At 43.5% G+C, this 18,257-nt stretch overlaps 1 protein-coding gene across 1 annotated transcript in view; it reads right to left on the bottom strand.

The window, feature by feature from the left end:
* Positions 1-14,024: 14,024 nt before the first annotated feature.
* Positions 14,025-18,257, bottom strand: part of LOC141100556 (uncharacterized) — an 84,824-nt gene continuing 80,591 nt past the window's right edge. The window contains 1 exon segment of the mRNA XM_073589115.1: positions 14,025-16,291. Coding sequence (XP_073445216.1) covers positions 15,336-16,291 — 956 coding nt within the window. The 3' untranslated portion in view covers positions 14,025-15,335.

Raw genomic sequence — 18,257 nt, 5'->3', positions numbered from 1 at the left:
ATAATCTCCCGGGGAAATCCAACCCGTGAGAAAATCTGGAGCAGGGCGGCCGCCACCGTCTCTGCCAGTATGTTATGTAACGCAACCGCCTCTGGATACCGTGTGGCATAATCTACCACTGTCAATATATACCTTTTCTCTGACGGACTGGGTTTGGCTAACAGCCCTATCAGATCGACCGCTACTCGGCTAAATGGTTCCTCCACAATGGGGAGGGGGCGTAATTTGGCCTTGCATCGATCCCCCCTCTTGCCAATGCGCTCGCAACTGTCACAGGTCTGGCAGTACTGACGAACATCATAGGTTACCCCCGGCCAAAAGAAGTTTTGTGTCAGACGATGCCTGGTGCGACTGACGCCGAAGTGCCCGGCCAAGGGTAGAGGAGTCCCTGCTTCCATACAAGCTGTTCCCCTTCCAGTACCCCTCTCCCCTCCTGTGCCTTCCCACGATATCCCTCTAATGAAGGATCCTCAAGTAACTCCCTCTTAAATTCATCTGGGGTGGCCCAAGAAATGTGTCTGGCTATGGGAATACGTGTAGGGCTGGGATATCTTACCTGGGCCTCCTCTGAGTGTGATTCCGCCTCCGCAGCTCGAGCTTGTCTCCGGGTGGTCACAGGATAGGTCTCAGCCAGAGGGGCCACCGAGAATGCAGACAACATGGGCCCCAAGTCATTTCCCAGCAAGACGTCTGCAGGCAAATCCTCCATCAAGCCGACCTCAACAAGGCCATCCCCAACTCCCCAGTTCAGGTGAATCCTGGCAGTGGGCAGTCGATGTATAGCTCCCCCTGCTACACGGACTGCCACTGTCCGGTCCGTCTTCTCTTGGTCCCGGATGAGATGAGGCTTCACAAGGGTCAAAGTTGCTCTGGAATCTCTTAGTCCCTGCATACGTTTCCCATTAACCCACACGACCTGTCGATGCTGTTGTCGATTATCTGCCCATGCTGCCTGCACGGGGTCTACTTCATGCAGCACTAGCTCCATCTCTTCCACCCCTTGGTTAGTCGTAGCCCCCAATGCCGGGTCAGCTTCGCCTTGGTAGCAGTGTACAGCAGCCCGGCTGAAGGTAGCTGTTCCCGCCTTTGGCCACTGGGTATGCTGAGTCTGGTTGGGACATTGTCTTTGCAGGTGGCCCAGCTGACGGCAAGTGTGGCAGGCCGGGTTTCTAGCTGGTCCCTCTACAATCTTCGGTGGTTTGGGGCCCTCCAGGTCCATGGGCGGGCCCCTAGTGACCATCTTTGATCCGGACAACTGTGGCCTCCTGGCATCATGATGTTCATCGGCCAGACGAGCGGCTTCCTCAAGAGTCGTTGGCCGCCTGTCCCGAAGTCATTCCTGTGTCTCGGGGGTTAGTCCATTAAAGAATCGTTCTAACAAGAAGAGCTGGAGGACGTCCTCCTTAGTGGTTGCTTGGCTCCCTTGTACCTACTGTAGCAGTGACCGCCATAATTTACAGGCCCATTCAGCGTGGGTATCGGTTACGCGTTTTATAAGACCGCGGAACTTTTGGCGGTATGCCTCTGGTGTCAGCGCATACCGGACCAAGATCACTTCTTTGATCCACTCATAGTCCATACAGTCCTCATCAGGTACCGTGCGATAGGCGTCCGCTGCCCGGCCTGTCAGCTTGCTGGCCAGAATCTGAACCCGTTCCTCCGGCTTCACTTGATGAAGGGCACACTGCCGCTCAAAGTCCTGCAGAAAGCCATTAATGTCTTCCTCTACCTCCCCCAACTGTTGGAAGGCATTATACTGGATCTTTTTGTGGCTTACTGTTGAAGGTACCTAGTCGATGGCCAGAGCTCCCCCTGCTCGCTGACTCTCCTCTCTCCGCTCTGCCACCTCCATCTTGGCCAGCTCCACTTTGGTCCGCTCTGCCATCTCCATCTTGGCTAGCTCTATCCTGGTCCGCTTGGCCATCTTTTCCTTCAGATCAGTACGCACATCAGCCATCACCTATCGTATGACCTCTACTGCAGGGTTCGGGCCATAGAACGCCAGTCTGCTCTTTACCTCCCTCTGGAATTCGGTCTCCTCCACGTTCACATTGGGGGGCGCTGCACTGTTGTGTTCCATGATGGCTGCTATCAAATCCGCTTTTGTTTTGTTGCTGGCGACCAACCCTTGGGCTTCCACCAGATCTTTTAATGTAGTCCTCTTTAACGTCTGGTAGTTGTTTTCCATTCTTTCCTCCTGTAGAAGGGGTATCATATCCTGCTGTCTACCACCAGTGTAACGGGGTCCACCAAGCTGGGGTACCTCTTTCAGTACCACCCCGTGTTTTTGGAGGTCCGCTCTGTGTTGGCTGGAGTCTGAATGAATGACGCTGGCTGGAATTCCTTGGTTACATGGGCGCATATAAAAGATCACTGCTTCTCCACGTATTTCCAGTCTAACAAACGTTTTACTCACAGGACACAGAATATATCACACAGATACAGAGGGCAGGCCAATAGAAAAGCGGCAGGCTAAACATACATTACAAAAGCCACAGGTTGCTGGAGCCTGCCGATGTTTACTGTGGGAATTACAAAGGTGGAGGGAGGGCGGACAAAAGGAGAATGTCGTGTCCCCTCTGCCCAGGGGTGCAGCCTATGGGCTGATGCATTAGGGACATGCATCTCACATGGAACCTATTATACATACATATAACTGCACAACATATTCTGGGTGCCGAGTGGTTCTGTAACACATAACACATGTATAAGTATATAAGGGGACAATTCAAATATCTCTCCGAGGATCTGTTTATACCAAAGAAGGTGACGGTCACAAGAGGGCATTCTCTGCGTATGGAGGAGAGAAGGTTTTTCCACCAACATAGAAAAGCATTCTTTACTGTTAGGGCAGTGAGAATCTGGAATTCCCTGCCTGAGGAGGTGGTAAAGCCGAACTCAGTCGAGGGGTTCAAGAGAGGCCTGGATGTCTTCCTGGAGCATAACAATATTGTATCTTACAGTTATTAGGTTTCTTTAGAAGGACGTAGATCTGGGGATTTATTATGATGGAATATAGGCTGAACTGAATGGACACATGGCTTTTTTTAACTATGTTAACATGTTTTGCTGTGGGAATTCCACTGCGCAAAAATGCAGACCAGCAGATATCAACTATCAGCCATCGAATCTGCTGCTTCTTCCTCCTCTCTGTTACCGTGCCAACTATTGAGACGCAGGTCTTCAACCGCAAAATCTCGGATTCTTTACCCACTCCAGTCACGCTGACCGACAAGCCTGCTTTTTTTGACCGATCAGAGAGAATGATCACACCACAACTTTCTCAATCCACAGTAACATCTCCACCTGCAACTCTCTCACGGTCCAGCAGTTTGTCCGGTTCATCGTACTCTGACATTTCTCAGCACTGCAGCCAGCCCATGGTTCCGCAGTTGTGGTCACGTAAAAGATTGCTTTGTCATGCATAGGAGGAAACAAAGAGGTTGAACTCCACCATCTCCAATTTGTTGGCCATGGAAATGCTGCCTTTCTGCCTGATACAGACAGTTTCTGAAAGCTGATAGCCGTTGCAGTCCCCCAGTACCAATTACCCAGTTGCCATTACTTTTCTAAGAAAGCTGTGCCTGTGCTACACCAGCATGTATATCAAAGAAAAAAGCCAAGAAGACATACAGCATAGAAAAATTATCAATTTTATTGCATAGGATACACAAAAACACCACAATATTAAAAACATTTAAAAGAACAACGGTTATTATGACATAACCTGTAAACCTGGGAGCAGTGACAAGTCCTACATAACATCACAGTTATACATATGTAATGTGTGCAGCAAGTCCACATAGTAAATATTATGTGTACAATAGACTCAGCCCTGAAACACAATCTAGATGTATGCTACCACTAGGCACAATAATTTCAATGTGTCCACAATTGTGTCCTAAGAGCCTAAATATACAGGTCCATATGGACGGAGCAAAGATGTAAAAGACACAAATTGTGTATAATAGATTCAGCCCAATACAGCTCAAACTATTGCTAAATGCATCACTTGCATAAAGGATGAACAAAGTGCATAGTGGGATTATAATACAACACATACAAAGTATTGTGGCATCAAATATTAGCCTGGCATAATAGCCTGTGGTAAAAACCACTATATTAATAGAGTACAATAGAGAAGCAGGCGACATAGGGTTAAGGAAAGCTAAAGCACTTGTTGATTGAGTCATGCAAAAAACTCCCTGCCCCCCTTGGTATACTTTACCACCCAGAATCACAGGCTGCTGAGATAATGACGGACATGCTCACTAAATGCAGATGGCCATTAAGACACAGATAAGTGCAGGAGGACCCGGCAGAGCTCCCATAACCCCGACGCGTGTCCTCACAGGTGTGACTTCATCAGGGGCAGAGTGAAGTGCTGGCTATTGTGAATCCACTGGGTTTAAATACACACAGAAAATGACATTAAATCCAAACAGCTGCGGGAACTCACCGCATAGAGGACGCTCCAGGTGCTGGCGGCTACTCCCTGAAGCAGAGGCCACAAGGGCGCCTGAGCTGGACCGGTGTCATGGAAGCCACACACGCTGTATAGCGATAGTACGGGGCAGAGGAAGGAGTGATTTTCATTACTGCGCCTGCGCAGTAGCATTGGAAGGTCCTGTCTCACTCCTTTAGAAGGTAATCATGTGACCTATTCTGGCAGGTCCTACAGCTAAAGTATAGCCCTACTTAACTCATTATAGCCAGAAAGAGAAGCCACAGCACTTTGATAGCGGCAGTCTCATGTAACCCAATATGAAACAATTAGATTATTATTCGTTATAGCACTGCTTTAATAACCAACGACAACCTAGTAGGGAAAAAAAATAAAAAAAATATATATTAGATTACTGATAGTTATAAATAGTGGCAATCTAGTGTGCATCGACATACAGCAATTGATTTACTGGTAATTACAGCGCAGATAAATCTATCCAATATTATCATATAACAGTGACCAAGGAGTGGACAGGCTACAATTTACAACAGCCTAGTGGAATTATTCACCAGCTGAAGCAAAAGTTCATATAGGTATAAATGGTTACGTTTACCACCTGAAGATGCCACGTGTCCTAAAGGGCATATCAGGGAGGCGGACTGTCACTCATTCACCAAAATCAGAGACTCATGTCAAGAATGGGTTTTCTGAGAAACCACCACATTTGTGCAGTATTAATGTGAACTGGAGCAGTTGGTTTTAGTTCCAAAAAAGATGTTTATTTAGCACAAGTGAATAAGTATCATAGTCAATGACTATCAATTTAAAACTGTTTATAGAAGTGAAAGAATTTCAATCCACATTAAAACCAATAGAGGCATATGCCCATAGGCCAATAGCTCCATCTATTATGACCCCGTCAAAGTAGGTCAAATAGGTAAATTGAGATGCCTGCGGTCCAATAGCCGGCATAGAGGACGCTCCAGGTGCTGGCGTCTACTCCCTGAAGCAGAGGCCACAAGGGCGCCTGAGCTGGACCGGTGTCACGGAAGCCACACACGCTGTATAGCGATAGTACGGAGCAGAGGAAGGAGTGATTTTCATTACTGCGCCTGTGCAGTAGCATTGGAAGGTCCTGTCTCACTCCTTTAGAAGGTGATCATACGACCTATTCTGGCAGGTCCTACAGCTGCAATCTAGCGCTGCTTACACCATTATAGCCATAAAAAGAAGCCACAGCGCTTTGATAGTAGTAATCTCATACTGTATATCCCAATATGGAACAATTACATTATTTATTAGTTATAGCACTGCTTTCACAACCAACAATAACCTAATAAGTATAAAGAAAATAGATTACTGATAGTTATAAATGGCGGAGAGTATACACTCACTGGCCACTTTATTAGGTACACCATGCTAGTAAGGGGTTGGACCCCCTTTTGCCTTCAGAACTGCCTCAATTCTTCGTGGCAGAGATTCAACAAGGTGCTGGAAGCATTCCTCAGAGATTTTGGACCATATTGACATGATGGCATCACACAGTTGGCGCAGATTTGTCGGCTGCACATCCCTGATGCGAATCTCCCGTTCCACCACATCCCAAAGATGCTCTATTGGATTGAGATCTGGTGACTGAGGAGGCCATTTGAGTACAGTGAACTCATTGTCATGTTCAAGAAACCAATCTGAGATGATTCGAGCTTTATGACATGGCGCATTATCCTGCTGAAAGTAGCCATCAGATGTTGGGTACATTGTGGTCATAAAGGGATGGACATGGTCAGCAACAATACTCAGGTAGGCTGTGGCGTTGCAACGATGCTCAATTGGTACCAAGGGGCCCAAAGAGTGCCCAGAAAAAATTCCCCACACCATGACACCACCACCACCAGCCTGAACCGTTGATACAAGGCAGGATGGATCCATGCTTTCATGTTGTTTACGCCAAATTCTGACCCTACCATCCGAATGTCGCAGCAGAAATCGAGACTCATCAGACCAGGCAACGTTTTTCCAATCTTCTACTGTCCAATTTCGATGAGCTTGTGCAAATTGTAGCCTCAGTTTCCTGTTCTTAGCTGAGAGGAGTGGTACCCAGTGTGGTCTTCTGCTGCTGTAGCCCATCTGCCTCAAAGTTCGACGCACTGTGCGTTCAGAGATGCTCTTCTGCCTACCTTGGTTGTAACGGGTGGCAATTTGAGTCACTGTTGCCTTTCTATCAGCTCGAACCAGTCTGCCCATTCTCCTCTGACCTCTGGCATCAACAAGGCATTTCCGGCCACAGAACTGCCGCTCACTGGATTTTTTTTCTTTTTCGGACCATTCTCTGTAAACCCTAGAGATGGTTGTGCGTGAAAATCCCAGTAGATCAGCAGTTTCTGAAATACTCAGACCAGCCCTTCTGGCACCAACAATCATGCCACGTTCAAAGGCACTCAAATCACCTTTCTTCCCCATACTGATGCTCGGTTTGAACTGCAGGAGATTGTCTTGACCATGTCTACATGCCTAAATGCACTGAGTTGCCGCCATGTGATTGGCTGATTAGAAATTAAGTCTTAACACACAGTTGGACAGGTGTACCTAATAAAGTGGCCAGTGAGTGTACATCAACATACAACAATTGATTCGCTGGTACTTAAAGCGCAGATAGGTCTATCCAATATTATCATATAACAATAACCAAGGAGTGGACAAGCTCAAGTTTATAACAGCCTAGTGGATTTATTCACCAAGAATCATATCGGTAGAGCTGGTTACCACATGAAGATACAGCGCTGAAAAGAATTTGTCCAAAAGGGGCATATCAGGGAGGCGGAATGTCGCTCATTCACCAAAATCAAAGACCTATGTGAAGAATGGGATTTCTGAGAAACCACCACATTTGTGCAGTATTGATGTGAACTGAAACAGTTGTTTATGGTACCAAAAAGGATGTTATTTAGTACATATGAATAAATACCCTAGTCAATGATTATCAATTCAAAACTGTTTATAGAAATGAAGTAATTTTAATCCACATTAAAACCAATAAAGGCATATGCCCATAGGCCAATAACTCCATCTATTATGACCCAACCAAGGTTGGTCAAACAGGTAAATTGAGGTGTCTGCGGTCCAGTAACCCTAGGAAAAAAGAGAATACATTTAGATTGGCATTCATGATGGAATTTAGAGCTACAGATGCCACATTGAGTTATCAAGATAAATACATCCAGAGAAGGCATGGGAACACCAGCTAATAAGTCCATCTCTTGTAACCAAGTATCATTGGTCAAATAGGTAAATGACAGTGACCAAATATACATCCAGAAAGTAGGCTGTAATTATGTTCATGCACATAGTGAAATTTGACGCATATGGATGCTACAACAAAGAAGATTCATCCAAAGAATGATGCATTCCCTGGTCACCAAAGGACCCGCTGCACCCATTTCAACAAGTAATTTCCACGTTTACGACATGTCAACAAAATGTAAGACGTTTATTAACAGTGCACAACTAGAAACTGGTAATATATTCGGATATCCAACAGGAGACCCACCACAAAGTTGGTGTGCTCTTCATTCACACCTAGTTTGTTATAGACATGTGTTCACCAAATCCATGAAGGAATAATATTAGTCTATGAGTCCTGTACAGGAATCCAAACAAAAAAGATTGCAGTTTAAATTTTTTTTTATTTTTTATTACTTAGAGTGCAAGACATCATCATACTAACGCACAAAGGTGGTTTTAGGGCGTGTAGATGTACCATTGGGGCATCATAAGGAGAGAGTAATTTAAGGTGGAATAATTGCTATTCATTAAAGGCATATAGTCATCACATCCAAGGGTAGGGTCTAACAGTCTATAAATTCCATTAAAAAGACCTGATAACAGATATCCATTAAGACATAATGGAGAAAGCAATCCTAGTAGGCTGTCATTATAAATATCAAATAGCCTCAAAGGGGGAGGTAACTATCCACTTGTAGAAATGCATTGTATATAAACTGCATATGTAAGGTTCTTCAATCTTAAGATACTTATGGATAGTAAGAGGATACCATCTTCTGACCATCCCAACAGGAAGATACAAATGTATTAGAATGACCTATCAACCAATATCAAAATAAAGATAGTGGCTTGATGCCTTCACGCGTTATTCAAAAATGATAAATCTATAGCCCAGCCCAAATGGTCTAGACCACATAGAGTTTGGTTATATTCCACATCTTCAACCGGTGGAAGAGTTGTATCGCGAAAGAGCATTTATTATGGAATTGGAAGTGAGAGAAGACGTATCAAATCAAACCACCAATATTCGATATGTAAGATGCCCAAAAGAGCCATATTTGATGCCAACAATACAGGGAAAAATAGGTGCAAGAAAGGTAAACCAACTATCATCCAGAGAGCCTAACCTATATTTGATGCCAGCAATACCAAAATGCAAAAAAGGATTCGGGGACGATATAAATAGATCTAAAAATAAAGTCATCTTATGCCTTTCTGATGGTAATAATAGGAAACAAAAGAGAAAGCTAGGAATTTAAGATGGAACACAAGTCCAGATGGTCGTACTGACTCAAATAATCATAATTGCTTGTAGAAGCCGGAGAATAATAATTCCTCATTAATTCCCAGCGGGGCAAGGCTATGTAGATCAAAAATCCATTTAGATTCGCATCTTAGGAGTTTGGGGATAATATTTCCCCCTCTGATGTTGGTGTGGACTATTCAAGGCCCATAACTTTTATTCCCTTTGTGCTGCTCCCATGTGAATCCAAGAAGTGGGCTGCAACAGACGAGATTGCTTTATTTTTTTCACGATCCCTTCTGGCGGTGGAGATGTTAGATAGGTGTTGCTGGACACGTCTTCTTAACTCCTGGGTTGTTTGGCCCACATATGGTTTTGGACAGCCAAAGATCAAAAGGTATACCAGATTTCTGTACCTACAATTAAAAAAGAGTTTAGGTCTAATTGGAGCATCTACCGTGGGGATGGAATAGCCGTCTTGTGAGATCATATACTGGCAAACATTGCACCCCCCACATGCATAAGTACAATATACTCTCGTACCCCTCCCAATATGGGTTTTGGTCTCTGATAGTGGCTATGGCACCGCTGATCTTTTAAGTTTTGTGCACGTCTAGCCACCATTCTCGGGGTTGGTGAGATATAATTTGAGAGTCTAGGCTCACTTAGCAGAATGTTCCAGTTGTTGAAAAGAATTTTGTGGACATCAGTCCACTGATTGTTGTATGTCGTGATTATAGCAAGATCCCTCCTAGTGTCACGTACCCGTTTCTGTAGTAGAGCTGATCTCTCCACACTACTGGCATGTTGATAGGCTTTCGATACTACTTTTTTTGGGTAGTTCCTATTTGTAAAACGGAAGGAGAGATCCTTAGCATGATGACGAAAGTCTTCCAGAGAACTACAGTTCCTACGGAGTCTCAGAAACTGACCTTTTGGAATTCCATCTCTAAGATGTCTTGGGTGAAAACTGTCATAATGTAGAAGACTGTTGGTCGCAGTTGCCTTACGATAGAGTCAAGACTTGATCTTCTTCCCTTGGACAGTGAGCTTGATGTCGAGGAAGTCTATTGAGGTCTCTGAGAACGTAGAAGTCAATTTAATGTTGAGAGAATTGCTGTTTAAATCCCCAACAAACTGTTTACACTCATCCAAAGTACCAGTCCAGATTAAAAGGACGTCATCGATATAACGTCTCCAAGAAAAAACCTTCTCGGAGAAAAATGGATGCTTAAAGACTACTAACTCCTCCCACCAGCCCAAAAATAGGTTTGCATAAGAGGGTGCACATCTTGCCCCCATAGCTGTACCTGAGATCAGTCTATAGAACTTTCTATTGAAGATAAAATAATTTTTGTCTAAGACAAAATATAACAATTCTAAGAGAAATTTGTTATGCTTACCCTCAGCCATAGGTTGTTTTTCGAGAAAAAAGGAAACAGCTTCTATTCCATGGTCATGTGCGATGTTTGTATATAAAGACTCCACATCTAGACCAACCAAAATGGTATTCTCCGGAATAGTAAGCTCCTCCAAATAAAACATAAGATGTGCCGAGTCCCTAATGAAAGAATTCAAGGAAGAGGCCAATGGTTGGAGAAAATGATTAATGTATATGCAGGGCCGCTCCATCAAGCCCCCAATACCTGACACTATTGGCCTACCTGGAGGATTCGTAGGCGACTTGTGCACCTTGGGTAGAATGTAGAATGTAGGAGTCACCGGATGGAGAGTGGTCAAAAACTTTGTTTGTATGTGTTGTATTATAATCCCACTATGCACTTTGTTCATCCTTTATGCGAGTGATGCATTTAACAATAGTTTGAGCTGTATTGGGCTGAATCTATTATACACAATTTGTGCCTTTTACATCTTTGCTCCGTCCATATGGACCTGTATATTTAGGCTCTTAGGACACAATTGTGGACACATTGAAATTATTGTGCCTAGTGGTAGCATACATCTAGATTGTTTTTCAGGGCTGAGTCTATTGTACACATAATATTTACTATGTGGACTTGCTGCACACATTACATATGTATAACTGTGTGATGTTATGTAGGACTTGTCACTGCTCCCAGGTTTACAGGTTATGTCATAATAACCGTTGTTCCTTTTAAATGTTTTTAATATTGTGGTGTTTTTGTGTATCCTATGCAATAAAACTGATAATTTTTCTATGGTGATCCCTGCTTTTGCTGTATGTCTTCTTGGCTTTTTTCTTTGATATACATGTAGTTTGGACATACTGTGGTCGGATGCCTATTAACTAGTTCTATTTATTTGATGGTGCCCTCTGCATTTTTTGTAAAATGTGCTACACCAGCATGTCGCAGACATCACCTGTTCCTTGACAAAATCGCTGTCTGCCAGAATGCAATTCACCACAGACACTTGGACGAGTAAGCATGGCCAAGGGCGTTACATCTCGCTGACTGGGCACTGGGTGACTCTGCTGGGTGTGGGGACAGGTGCTGCTCCACAAGTCTTGGATCCCCAAGGCTTGCAGGACAAACCTCTACATTTAACACTTCCTCCACTGCTGCCTCCTCTATCGCCTCTCGGGCCTCCACCTGTGCCCTCAACCTCTGCCTTAACGAGACACGCGTTCCAAGTGTGAAGCAGACCCCCACCACCTCTGTACTGCACAGCCAGGGCTCTCTGCAATCAGGCAGTCATAAAATTGATATGTCTTGGAGATCGCAGTCATACAGCTGAAGAGTTGCAGACAGTTCTCCAGGCTCAGTTTGATCAATGGCTGTCTCTGCTGACTCTACATGCAGGGAAGGCAATAATGGTGCAAACCTGGTGGTGGCCCTATGGCAAGGCAAGCCCACACACGTGCCTTGCATGGCTCATGTCCTCAGCCTGGTGGTACAGCATTTTCTCAGCCACTATCCTAGCCTGGTGATCTGCTCCAGAGAGCACGTAAGTTGTGTGCTCATTTCCACGATTGGCACCCCTCTCCTCATCGACTTACATTGACACATGGTGGAATTCCACTCTGTACATGTTACAGTGACTGTGTCAGCAGCAACAAGCCCTGATGCAGTATGTCTTGTCGTATAGCCTGGGCTAACGCAGTATGGATATGGTACATGTCACATTTACAGAGTGCGCAAAAGATTAAAGACCTCTGCACCCTTCTGCACAGTTTCAAAATGGCTACTGAGATGGTTATCACTGATGCCGCCATCATCAGCATCACTATTCTGGTCATCTATATGCTGGAGAAGACTTTGAATAGCCAGCGGGAAGAGATGGTGGTCCCAGAAGAAGAGGAGGAAGCAGAGGAGGACGCAGAAGGGATAATATTGTCTCAAAGTTCAAGACTGTCGCCACACAGGTGGGTGCCAAGGGAGGGTGGATTACTGTGATCGAGGGGGGTGGTGATAGACAAGCTGTTATCGAAGGAGCAAGATCCGAGCAACAAATGGAGGAGGAAGAAGTGATGGGTGAGCAACTGTCAGATGAAGAGGATAATACCCCACGCTCTGTTGTTCGTGGTTGGCGGATGGGACAGAGGAAACGAGCCTCATTGTTACCCAGCCACCAACACAGCATGGGCTTGAACCTCATGGTAGAGCCCTACATACGAGTGCCTTCTTGCTGCACTATCTACAACATGATCCCTGTATAGTCATGATTAGGAATAATGCTGACTGCTGGGTTGCCACTTTATTAGAGCCACTTTATAAAACTAAATTTTGCAGATGATCCCCGCCCTAGAAAGGGAACAGCGAATGCTGGAGTATTGAAACACGCTTTTACACAACCTTAAGAGAGCTTTTCCCCAAGACACCAGTGAAGCACACCGTTCACATCGCAGCTGTAGACTTCCAACCTCTGGACAGTCAATTCTTCAACGCCAATACATTAGCAGCAGCAGCAGTGGTGGAAGTAGAAGAAGCAATTTCTGTAAGTCCTTTGACACTTTTTTAGGCCAACGCATGACGTGGGTTACTTGCTTATGTATTTTGGCCAAAATATTAACTAATACCTCTCATATTTTCTATATGTGTTTTTTGCACTTTATTTTTCAGGGTGCAGTTGGGCCCATTCAGTCTTGTAAACTGTGGTGTCTGTTCACATGGGATGCATTTGGATGGCACTAGGCAGCCCGCCTGATCTAATAGTATGGGTGTAACTAATAGGCTGTTGGCCTGGATGCTGTGCATTACCATTGTGTGAGCAGCGCCGCATACAAGTCTTCATTGTGCATTAATATACCAAGTAACCGCCCCTCCATACATTGGTAGGTTGTGAGCGTTGTCTCATCGGTATTCTTGTACCTGTGTTGCCGCCCATATTAACTATATGGGCTCACTCACCCTGATAGTGCATTTGTTTGGAGGTCTGGGCAGGTCGGCATCTCTGCTTTTTGCTTTGTTTTTGAACATTTGACATTTGCCTGAATTTTTATATCTACACGTGATTTACACAAATTATATTTTCTTGTCTTAACTCTTTACTATTTAACACTAGAAGCTGTGTATTTTTGTAATTATTTGTATGTATACATGATTGATTACCACTTCTGTCTCTGTAAAAACAATCCCCTTTAACCCCTTTCTGACATCGGGTGTAAATGTACGCTGATGTCGGACTCCCTCCTTTTGATGTGGGCCCCGGCGCTGAGCCCACATCTTTTCTCGCACATGATGGGCCAGAAACCCCGCACTTCAGTGACCCTGTCACATGATCGCGGGTCACTGATGGGTTGGCATGACAACCAGAGGTCTCCAGCAGACCCGTATGGCTGTCACTGCCGGATCCTATGAGCGCTGCCCAGTGGTTGGCGCTCATAGCAAGTGAGCAACTCTGCTACATGCAGGTGATCTGATCATTGCTTGTATGTAGCAGAGCTAATCGGGTTATAGCAGCTTCTAGCCTCCTATTGAGACTATTGAAGCATGCCTGTGGAGACATGGGGTGGTCAACGGGTGCCGCGGTCCGCTGGCTGAAACCACATGGATCAGTCATCGTCCCATTGAATGCTCTCCCTTTAACATGGGCATAACGCTACTCAGACAACACACAGTGAGGGTAAAACAGTGTGGCAATGCTTTATTGTACCACAAAACAGGCAGATAACACATAGAACAGTCCCAGCAAAACACCCAACAGAGTGCACATTACAGAGTCTCACCCTTCCGCTGATTCGCTCCCAGGGTCACTACCCCACCTGTGGCACGCACAGAGAGGAGGTAACGACAAGCGTAGGAAGATGACAATCCATTCAGTCCATACAAGGTAAAAGGCCAGTTGATCCGAGGATCACAACCTGGCTTATCCAATCGTATCCATGGTTCAGTGATGGTGAATGGAGCAGATCTGTATTCTTCCAACCAAGGCTGAAAACCCCTAGGTTGTTTCCTGTAGAATGATAGATCCGTGTCCCTCGTGATGTAAAAACTATATGAAGTATATAGTTTGAGGTCTGGGATCTGCCTATATGTGGCTAGCTTTCTGTTTCGGATAACATGATACATGATTTTAATTTTTTTTGTCTAGTCTTGCTTGAATATAGATCAATATTAAATAGTCACCTGATGACGTCTTTCGTGAGGACGATGAAACCCATAGAAATAAGAGGCTTGGAGAGTGAGTGTGTATACATCACCTCACCCTATATACTGAAATGTGAGGTACATGTTTTTTTCTATTAGTCACCTACTGATTAATATTCAGGGGGTGAATTATGGATATAGTTTTACATTTGGAATTAATAAAGTTTACTGTTATCCTTTTGTCAGCAAACATGAGGAATGACAAGAGACAACCCATTTAAGAAAATTCAAGTTTGGTTAAAAATATTCCAACATTATGGACATAAAAAAGGCTTCTCCCCTATGTGATGTCTCTGATGTTTATTAACAGCTGATTTCCAAGTAAAATATTTCCCACATTAAGAAAATAAAAAAGGCTTCTCCCCTGTGTGACTGCTCTGATGTCTAACAAGAAGCGCTTTCTGGTTAAAATATTTCCCACATTCTAAACAGGAAAAAGGCTTCTCCCCTGTGTGAGTTCTCTGGTGTGGTGGCTCAGTAGTTAGCTCTGCAGCCTTGTAGTGCTGTAGTCCTGGGTTCAACTCCCACCAAGGACAACATCTGCAAGGAGTTTGTATGTTCTCCCCGTGTTTGTGTGGGTTTCCTCCCACATTTCAAAGATATACTGATAGGGAATTTACATTGTTATCCCATTGGGGACAGTGATGATAATGTGTGCAAACTGTAAAGAGCTGTGGAATATGTTAGCACTATATAAAAAGAAAGATTATTATTATTAGCAAGATTCCATTTCTGGTTAAAATATTTCCCACATTGTGAACAGGAAAAATGGCTTCTCTGATGTGACCAAGATTTATTTTCCATTTAACATGAAAGAAGTTTCTCCCCTTGTGTGAGTTCTCTGGTGCCTAACACAATCTGATTTAGTGCAAAAACATTTCCCACATTCTGAACATGAAAAAGGCTTCTCCCCTGTGTGAGTTCTATGGTGATTAACCAAATCGGATTTCTGGTTAAAACATTTCCCACATTCTGAACAGGAAAAAGGCTTCTCCCCTGTGTGAGTTCTATGGTGATTAACCAAATCTGATTTTTGGTAAAAACATTTCCCACATTCTGAACAAGAAAAAGGCTTCTCCCCTGTGTGAGTTCTATGGTGATTAACCAATTGTGATTTCCAGTTAAAATATTTCCCACATTCTGAACAGGAAAAAGGCTTCTCCCCTGTGTGAGTTCTATGGTGATTAACCAATTGTAATTTCCAGTTAAAACATTTCCCACATTCTGAACAGGAAAAAGGCTTCTCCCCTGTGTGAGTTCTATGATGACTAACCAAATCTGATTTCTGGTTAAAACATTTCCCACATTCTGAACAGGAAAAAGGCTTCTCCCCAGTGTGAGTTCTATGGTGAGTAACAAAATTTGATTTATGTGTAAAACATTTCCCACATTCTGAACAGGAAAAAGGCTTCTCCCCTGTGTGAGTTCTATGGTGAGTAACAAAATTTGATTTATGGATAAAACATTTCCCACATTCTGAACAAGAAAAAGGCTTCTCCCCTGTGTGAGTTCTATGGTGGTTAACCAAATCTGATTTCAGTGTAAAACATTTCCCACATTCTGAACAGGAAAAAGGCTTCTCCCCTGTGTGAGTTCTATGGTGGTTAACCAAATCTGATTTCTGGATAAAACATTTCCCACATTCTGAACAAGAAAAAGGCTTCTCCCCTGTGTGAGTTCTTTGGTGTGTAACAAAACGTGATTTCCATGTAAAACATTTCCCACATTCTGAACATGAGAATGACTTCTTTGCCTTAGGAGCAGTTTGTTTTTTAATGCCTCTTTTGTGACATTGATTTCCCTTATTAGTCAGAAATGAATCAGAAGATGGGACCTGTTTAATAGGATCAGATGACAAATCTCTGCTGTGAATGGATGATGATATATCTGGAGTAATGACATTCACTTCAGTTTTATCTTGTAGGATCTCAAGATCATCAGATTTCAAAATTAAAGATGTCAGCTGTCCCTCTGATCTCCTGGTACAGTCATCTGCTAAGATAAAAACAATTATTTATTAATAAAATATCCTTGAGTTTTATATTTTTGAACGTTTCTACTTAAACTGTCCATAAAAATGGCAAGCTATGTAAAAAACTTTAATTATTTACCAAGTCAATGACAGTTCACAGTCTAATAGAAAACCTTGTTGGATGAGCCAGTAGTGTGTGGTGTTCAACTGTTTGTTCATTCGGCCTCCCAAATATCAAATATAAAGAAACCAATCAATGTTATGTAGGTGAAAATAATACCAATTCTCATCTCACAAAAACAAGTCCCCACTCAGGTCCATCATCTGTCAATGGAAAAACAGAGGTTCCCACACTATTAGTGGCTCAAAGGCTGCTGAAAAGCAACAAGGTTTCCATAAACCAATCCAGCAAAATCCGCTCTCCTTTCAGAGTCTTGCAGTGTGCGCAAACAACATTTAGGATCCCTGTATTTAGCAATATTATACTGAGAAGAACCCACTTAATTTTTGGTGTGTGTCTCCTGGAGCACAATCTGGGCACTATGTGCTGGGTTATAAAATGGCAAATGTGTAATTTTCACTCTCCAACATCCACTACGTGTTAATTTCTGGAAAGTTGCTGTGGAGTCAAAACATTCACTTCTCCTACACACGTGGTCTAAATTGTTGGTACCCGTTGTTTAATGAAACCCACAATGGTCACAGAAATAACTTGAATCTGACAAAAGTAATAATAAATTAAAAAATCTAAGAAAATTAACAGATGAAAGTCAGACATTGCTTTTTAACCATGCTTCCACAGAATTTTAAAATAATAAAACTCATAAAATAGGCCTGGACAGAACTGATGGTACCCTTAACTAACATATTTTGAAGCACAACCTTTTGAGGCAATTACTGCAATCAAATGATTTCTGTAATTGTGTATGAGACTTCTGCATCTCTCGACAGGTATTTTGGCCCATTCCTCAAGAGCAAACTACTCCAGTTGCTCTTTCCAAAGATGTTCTTTAGGATTTAGGTCAGGGCTCATAGAAGGCCACTTCAGAATAGTCCAATATTTTCCTTTTAGCCATTCTTGCATGTTTTTAGCTGTGTATTGTGTGTCATTATCCTGTTGCAAGACCCATGACCTGCGACTGATACCAAGCTTTCTGACATTGGGCAGTACATTTCTGTTTAGAATCCCTTGATAGTCTAGAGATTTCATTGTACCCTGCACAGATTTTAGACACCCTGTGCCAGATGCAGCAAAACAGCCCCAGAACATAACAGAGTCTCCTCCATAGTTCACAGTAGGAACAGTGTTCGTTTTGTGATATGCTTCATTTTTCCATCTGAGAACTTAGAGCTGATGTGCCTTGCCAGAAAGTTCCATTTTTGTCTCATCTGTCCATAGGAAATTCTCCCAGAAGCTTTGTAGCTTGTCAACATGTAGTTTGACAAATTCCAGTCTGTTTTTTTATGATTTTTTTTCAACAATGGTGTCCTCCTTGGTTGTCTCCCATGAAGTCCACTTTGGCTCATACAACGACGGATGGTGTGATCTGACACTGATGTTCCTTGAGCTTGAAGTTCACATTTAATCTATTTAGATGTTTTTCTGGGCTCTTTTGTTACCATTCGTATTATCCATCTCTTGGATATGTCATCAGTTTTCCTCCTGCAGCCATGTCCAGGGAGGTTGGCTACAGTCACATGGAGCTTACATTTCTGAATAATATGTGCAATTTTAGTCACAAG

The sequence above is a fragment of the Dendrobates tinctorius genome, unplaced genomic scaffold (genome assembly GCF_039654945.1).
Source record: "Dendrobates tinctorius isolate UK_male_01 unplaced genomic scaffold, ASM3965494v1 ptg000106l, whole genome shotgun sequence".
Classification (NCBI taxonomy): domain Eukaryota; kingdom Metazoa; phylum Chordata; class Amphibia; order Anura; family Dendrobatidae; genus Dendrobates; species Dendrobates tinctorius.
This window is presented reverse-complemented; position numbering and strand designations above follow the sequence as displayed.